General features: G+C 47.5%; 1 protein-coding gene across 1 annotated transcript in view; it reads right to left on the bottom strand.

Moving 5' to 3' along the window:
- Positions 1-5,162, bottom strand: part of LOC107122610 — a 49,095-nt gene extending 43,933 nt beyond the window's left edge. Inside the window, exons 1-2 of the mRNA XM_015425722.1 lie at positions 5,016-5,162; positions 1,538-2,805 (exon numbers count right to left, since the gene is read on the bottom strand). Coding sequence (XP_015281208.1) covers positions 1,538-2,776 — 1,239 coding nt within the window. The 5' untranslated portion in view covers positions 2,777-2,805; positions 5,016-5,162. The remainder of the gene's footprint in view (positions 1-1,537; positions 2,806-5,015) is intronic.
- Positions 5,163-7,521: the final 2,359 nt, after the last annotated feature.

Below are 7,521 nucleotides of genomic sequence, written 5' to 3'. Positions count from 1 at the left end.
ATATTCTGGGCGTGGAACAGGGGTCACTGGGGTGTGTGGGGGGTATTGGTGAATTTCCTGCATTGTGTATGGGGTTGGACTAGATGACCCTGGAGGTCCCTTCCCACTCTATGAGTCTATGATTCTATAATTCACCCAGGCTGGCTGTGGGCACGCCAGCACCTCTGTCAGGCAGAAGCGCCTGAGATCCTCCCCCTCCCCTTTTCCTTCGCCCGACTTGGAGGCGAAGGGAAGGGAGAGGGGGGAAAGAATGGATCCCAGGTGATGTCAGGGGGTGTGGCATATGCTAATAAGTTATGCCAATGAGCTCCTGCAGCTCTTTTTCTACGAAATGACCCCTGAGAAGCTCAATGAACTACTTGTGTCTGTGTTCACTGTAGAAACCGTGGGGGCCTGTACCTGCGCCACAGCCATTATTTTCAGGAAGGGTCTCTGAAGAACTGAGTCAAAATGAGGTGATAAGAGATGAAGTTCTAAATTAGAACCTACTAGGGAAATTAAAAACCAGAAAGTCTACGGGTCCATGCTCCCTCTAAGCTCTGGAGTTTTGTGAGCAAAAATTCTACTTTGTGAGCTACTGGCATGAAAGCTGTGAGCAAGCGATTTGGCTGCTGCATAAATTAGTTTGCTCTGGAGCCCTCCTTCCTGAGCTGAGACAAAAATGTGTGAGCCGGAGGCTAAAAAACTGTGAGCTCGCTCACACTGAGTCGGCTTAGAGGGAACACTGGCCATGATGTAATAGGAGGGGACTGGTTTCACCAGGTAACCTGACTCCTGGGCTAGAGGAGCTCGCCCGGAGATATTTGCATGTTGACTTAAAACAGAAGCAGGGTGTTCTCTCTCTCTCCTGTCCGTCTCCCCACACCCTCCAGTGGTATGGACTTTGAACCATGCAAGGCAGGACAATTTTAAGCTTATTTCCCCCTTAAATTACAGCCAATGAAGCCTCCATATTCAGATAGCGCTGAATACCAGCTGTGGGGAGGGGGGGGAGGGGAAGTTTCCTTCCTGCTCCAAAGAGGAAGCCAGTTTATGGTTTGATCTATGTGCTTAGCTTCTCTTCCCCCTTAATAGTTCCTTTCGAAAGAACACATCCTTAGTCTTAGGACAGTAATGAGAATGATAAGGATGGAGGGGAAGGAAAAGAAGAAGAACAAGAAGAAGAGATTGGATTTATACCCGGCCCTTCACTCGGAGTCTCAGAGCAGCTTACAAACTCCTTCCCCTTCCCCTCCCCACAGATACCCTGTGAGGTAGGTGGGGCTGAGAGAGCTCTGACAGAAATTGCTTTTTTGAGAACACCTCTGACGTAACTATGGCTTGCCCAAGGTCATCCAGCATCTGCGAGTGGAGGAGTGGGGAATCAAACCTGGTTCTCCCAGATTAGAGTCCACACACTTAACCACTATACCAAACACGTGCCGAGGACTGGATCCCTGCCAGAAATTCTCACCACTTAAAAAAATACGCATAACAATGACAACATATATCCTTTTAGTAAGTATGAGTCTCAAGGCCTCTTTAATTCTGCTGCCTACGGCCAGTCTGGCATCTCTCGCACGTGGGTCCGTGTGTGTGAAATCAGGCTCGACCGCTGAGAGAAGCGTTTCCCGCAATCCAAGCACTCGTGCGGCTTCTCGCCTGTGTGGATCCTCTGGTGCCTCATAAGGACCGAACTCTGACTGAAGCTCTTCCCGCAGTCCGAGCATTCGTAGGGCTTCTCGCCCGTGTGGGTCCTTCGGTGTGTTCGAAGGCTGGAGCTAACAATGAAACACTTCCCACAGTCCGGGCATTTATACGGCCTCTCTCCCGTGTGGGTTCTCTCGTGGGCCACAAGGTTTCCTCTCTGCACGAAGCTTTTACCACAGTCTGAGCACTGGTAGGGCTTTTCCCCGATATGTATCTGCTGATGCGTGAGGAGGGCGGAGCTTAAACTGAAGCTTTTGCCGCAGTCTGAACATTTATACGGTTTCTCTCCTGTGTGGGTCTCCTCGTGGACAATGAGCCTGGATCTGTGAATAAATGTCTTCCCACACTCAGCACACTTATGCGGCTTCTCTCCCCTATGCGCTCTCTCGTGCGCCACCAAGGTCGATCTATCGACAAAGCTTTTCCCGCACTTGGTGCAACAGTATGGTTTTTCTCCTGTGTGGGTTCTTTTGTGGACAATGAGGCCCGACTGATGAGTGAAGCTCTTCCCACAGTCCAAACACACAAAAGGCTTCTCTCCCGTGTGGGTTCTCTGATGCGCGTCAAAACTGGTTTTGTGGCGGAAGAGTTTCCCACAGTCCGGACACGTGTACGGCTGCTCGGCCGTGTGCAGCTTCTGATGCCTGTAGAGATGTGAGCTCAAACGAAACCGTTTTTCACAGTGGGCGCACTGAAAAGGTTTCTCTCCTGTGTGGGTCCTCTCATGCGCCACAAGGTTGGATCTGTAATGGAAGCTTTTCCCACATTCCAGACATTTGTGGAGTTTCTCAACCATATTCATTTCATCGCATGGAATGAGCATCGAGCTCTGATTGCAGCTTTTTGCACGTTCAGTCCCACAGTCCTTGTCAATATTATGGATTATCTGGTGCTCATCTGAGTCACTGCATTCTTTGTACACCACTGGGCAAGAAGTAGATTTCTCAGATCTCTTCCCTGCTGAGTTTCCATGCTGGCTTTCAACATCATCTCCCTGCTGATGGAACAAGGACATTCTTTCTTCAGTACATCCTGATGACATCTTTTGCTTTTTCTCATGCAGAGGGCTTTCCTGTGGTGTAAGCATGTCCTCTGTCTCATTCCAAGACCTGTAACCTGAATAGAATGACAATGTCATAAGAACATAAGAGAAGCCATATTGGATCGAGCCAATGGCCCATCCGATTCAACACTGTGTCACACAGTGGCCAAAACCCAGGTGCCATCAGGACGCAGCTCAGTCACATGACACCCCACCCCACCCTGGGGGCTGTAAATTCAGCCGATGAAGGAACTTGGCTTCCAACAGGTGCAGGGTCTTTTTGGTTGTGGCTCCACTGCTGTGGAATATTCTAGAACATCAGAAGAGCCCTGACGGAGTTGACTAAAGGTCCATCTAGTCCAATATTCTGGGTTTGGGCCCACAGAATGTGACTTTCCCACATCTCCCACAGACACAGTAGACCAAAATGTCAAGAAATTTGAAACAGGATTTCTAAGAAACCTATCTCCAAATCTTAGAAATTTTGGAGATATGTTTCTTTGATTTTTCTCTTTTACTTTCTTCCTTTTTCTCTTTCTCTTTCCTTATTTTTAATATATATGAAAAAAATAAAAAGTTTATTAAACAAGAAGATTGAAACATGAAAACTGCACTCCGCAGACAAAAGCGCTTGTACCTATGGAAACGTCTGGCCTGGATCTGAGCCTGTTTTCAACAATGACCCACCAGATGCTCCCAGAAAGCCCACAAATAAGATAGGAAGACAACAGCCTGCCCTTGTCTGCCCCTCCCATGGCTCTCCAAAGGTACACTGCGCCTAAGCATGGAGGTTCCATTTATGGCTATACACCAATGACAGATGTATGAGTTTGTCTAATCCCTATTTAGTATGCATTATACTGTGGTACCGCAAATCTCCCCCCCCCCCTTTGAGAATTTCCTTTATGTTGTTCTTTTGATTTTCCTTCCTGTCTCATCCCTTTGTTCTCTCCCCACCCAGTGATTTGTCCAACTTCTGACTGTAAGGTCCTAGCTGGGAAGGAGAGAGAAAGATGTTTTTACTGTCAAAAACAATACGTGTATATTTGACCGACTGCCAACTGCTATATATTAGGGCTTGTCATTTTCTAGCACAACACTTAAGCCTTGCTGTCATTTATTATTATCATTATCATTATCATTATCATTATCATTATCATTATCATTATTATTATTATTATTATTGACGTGAGTAATTGCAAGCCATGGGTCAGGGCATTCAGTTTCCCTTCATTGTATATAGTGCCTAGTGCAATGTTAAGCAATGATATTCATCGCACTCTTTATTGTATGCATTCACTTATTTCTACGGCATTGTTTTTATCAGTTTATTGACTTCAATTGCAACCTGTCTTTCTCCCCCGTGTGGACTCAAAGGGGTTTACACCATTCTCCTCTTTTCCATTTTATCCTCACAACAATCCTGTGAGGTGTATTAGACTGAGAGCATATGACTAGAGAGCTTCCACGGCGCAAGTGGGGATTCGAACCCAGGTCTACCAGAGATTAGTCCAACACTTTTAACCACTACACCACATTAGCTTTCTAATTCTTGTGGTCCAGTTTTTCCATTGTTTACTTGACGGTAGACCTTATTCTGGTTTTTAATGGCATTGTTTTCTAAAGTTTGTAACCCACCTTGAGTCTCAGCAAACAAGGTGGCCTATACATAAACGATAATTTATTATAATTACGTTCCATTTTCCTCTATCGCACAGAAGCACAAGATTAACCCTTATTAGTAAATATTATTGTTTGCAAATAGGGTTGCCAACTCTGGGCTGACAAATGCCTGGAGATTCTGGCGGTGGACTCTGGGGAGGGAGGGCTTTGGCAAGGGAATCGTGCCATAGAGTCCACCTCCTTTCTCCAAGGGAACTGTCGTCTGGGAATCAGTTGTGATTCCGGGAGATCTCCAGGCACCACCTGGAGACTGACAACCCCTTTTGCAAACCATGGGCGTTTCAAACCCGCCAGTTCCTTTCGTCGCGCGGAGCCTAGCACAACGTTCTGGCACCTTTGGTAAATGCCCATTTGAAAGTACTGAGGCAGAGGGTAAGAATAACGCCACATTTTAGTCAATCCGGATTACAACAAGGATGCGATGCCGCCCCTCCATTTTAAAAGGGCTCTACGCGAACGCTACCGGACCCGGTGGAGCTTTCTCGCCAGCAAACATGCCCAGGATCGGGACTGCCGCCTTCCCTTCGGTTTGGCAAAGAAGCGTTACAGCAGCAGTGGAAAGGGGAGGCGATTCAACCCGGATCGCTCCGTACGCACCAACCTCGTGGCTGTTCAATCCCGGCTTTTAGACTTGTAAATAGGAGGAAGATACTATAAACAGTGCCTTGTTCCGGATCCTTCTCGGCTCCTCCCGTTTCTCCCCGCCGTTTTGCACCCTAAACCGTCCGGCTCCAGCCTCTTCATACAATCAAACCCCACCTCGTTCACACGGGGCGGGGGAATCGACCCGGATCTTGCACGCATTTGACCTCGGAAGCTCCGCGGCGCACATTCCCTCGGGCCGGCCAAGCGAGGGGGATGCCGCCGCCGCCGCCGCCGCCGCCTTCTCTCGAGAGCCCTCTGCTGGCCGTAGCCTAGGCAGAGCCACTCCCTCGACTGCGTTCCCACAATCAAGGCGGGACGCGTGTCTGATTCTCCCTCCGACAGGCCTTCGAGGAACTTAACCGTGGCTGCAGCTCAGGGATCGCAATGCAAAGTAGACTTTGCGGTCTCAACACTTGAGAGACGCGTGTCGCAAAGTCTTGCGTGAACGGAGAACGTGGGGATCTGCCTCGTTTTGCCTTCTCTCTGCTCCAGTTGTAGCGAAGCCGCTGTTGTGGGCTGGTTATCTGCAGAGGTGATTTTTTTAAAAACATTTTTTCCTAGAGCAACGAGAAGAAACAGAAGTCAGGGAAAAGTACTAGGAAGGAGAATCTGGTTTGGGGAGTGAGAAGAGGAAAGGTTGGTATCCCCTTAATACCCTTGGGAGGGCAATGCCAGTCAGGGAGGTATAGAGTTGCCAACCTGGAGATTGGGGGTGGTGGAGCCTGGGGAAGGCAATGTTTGGGGAGGGGAGGGACCTCAGTAGGGTATAATGCCACAGTCGGCCATCCAAAGGACCCATTTTCTCCAGGGAGACTGATCTCGGTAGTCTGGATATAATTTCTAATTCCGGGAGATCTCCAGGCCTCATCTGGAGGCTGGCAACTATAGGCATCACAGCCGCCCCGCCCCCCCCCCCTGGATTTTTTAGTCTCTGGCAGAGCAGAGGGTCCGTATTTTGCGTTTGGGGGAGATGGAATGGTTAAATATTTCTCATGTTGCCGGGATCAGCTTCGTCCTGGATCTCCAATGTTAAAACTCAACATGTGGGGTGGAGACATCCAGTCTCTAGCCCACATATACATAACAGCAGCACGTGAATGGTAAGGCCTTGTTTAGTGTTCAGCCCGACCCACTGACTCATTGCAACCGCTCAGACATATTTTGAATGTTTGAGAGAGGACTGTAGAGCTGGGGTAGTGTAGCGTAATGGTTACAGCATTAGACAAGGACTGGGGAGACCCACGTTCAGATCCCTGCTTGGCATGAAAAACATGCTCGCTTGGTTTAGACGTGACACAAAACCAGGGTTTATAGTTACTCTGGGAATCCAGGATTCCGTTGCTGGATAGGGTTGTTGCCAACCAGGGCCGGTGCTACCATTAGGCCAACTAGGCAACCGCTTAGAGCACAGACCTCAGTGGGGCACAGAACTGACAATTAGCATTAGGGTGTGAAATCTGTCACATGTCTATCAGGTGTAAATTTTCTAATAAAAAAGGAAGTTGAGGTAAACAGTGGGAATCCTGTCATTAATCTTCCAAGGGTGAATTTTCTATGCAAATGGCTAGAACAGAATTAGCAGTTAGCACAGGTGGGGGGAGTGAAATCATGTTGGAGTAAACAGAAAGTGAGATTAAGGAATGAAGGGATAAGAAAGGTGTTGTAGCAGGCTCAGACATAAAAAGACAGAGAGAAGAACAGGACAGTGTTTCACAATAGTCCTGTAGAACTCTTATTGCTGGGGAAACTATTTTTGACAGAACAGGAGGCACATAATGAGGAATTTAGGTCCAGAGTTAAGTGAGCACAAATCTTCTTTGGCTAATATATGCTAACCCATAGGGATTTTATTCACAAAGAGGAGGGTTGTGGTGTTTCATGTTTGCTCTGAAGACTGAAAGTTGCTGGGAGAGGATCCCACCTGTGGGCACCTCAGGGATCATGCCACTGTTGGTTAAGCCTATGTTTGCTCACCAAGAAAATAATCCTGCTCACAGTCTGACCCTATGCACTTTATTTTATTTAATTTATATATGGTCTTCCTCTCTCACTGAGACTCAAAATGGGCTACACGGTGTAAGTCAATGCAATAATTCACACGAGACATCTAATAAACAATGCAATAAGACTAGGATTACAGCAATTTGACACAGAGCAAAATGATATGACAAAGGTAGAAAGCAACCTAACAAGACAAACCAAGCTGAACCCTGGGTACATGCAAGAACAGAGACTCAGCATGTGCACACTTCTTCACATACATTGAAACAGATTTCCTCAACTATAGCATGCAGGTAGGGGGAGTTAGTTGTCAGGAAGAGGTTATTAGAGTCAAGATGCATAAGTAACTGAGCAATAAATACAGCAAGATTGAAATAACAATATGGTAGGACATGGAAGAAGGAGGAGGAGGAGACTGGATTTATACCCCACCCTTCACTACCCAAAAGAGTCTCAGGGCA

Source organism: Gekko japonicus, unplaced genomic scaffold, assembly GCF_001447785.1.
Source record: "Gekko japonicus isolate JY-2015 unplaced genomic scaffold, Gekko_japonicus_V1.1 scaffold1592, whole genome shotgun sequence".
In the NCBI taxonomy this organism is placed as follows: Eukaryota; Metazoa; Chordata; class Lepidosauria; order Squamata; family Gekkonidae; genus Gekko; species Gekko japonicus.
Note: the sequence above shows the minus strand (reverse complement) of the source record. Positions and strands in the feature narration are given on the sequence as shown.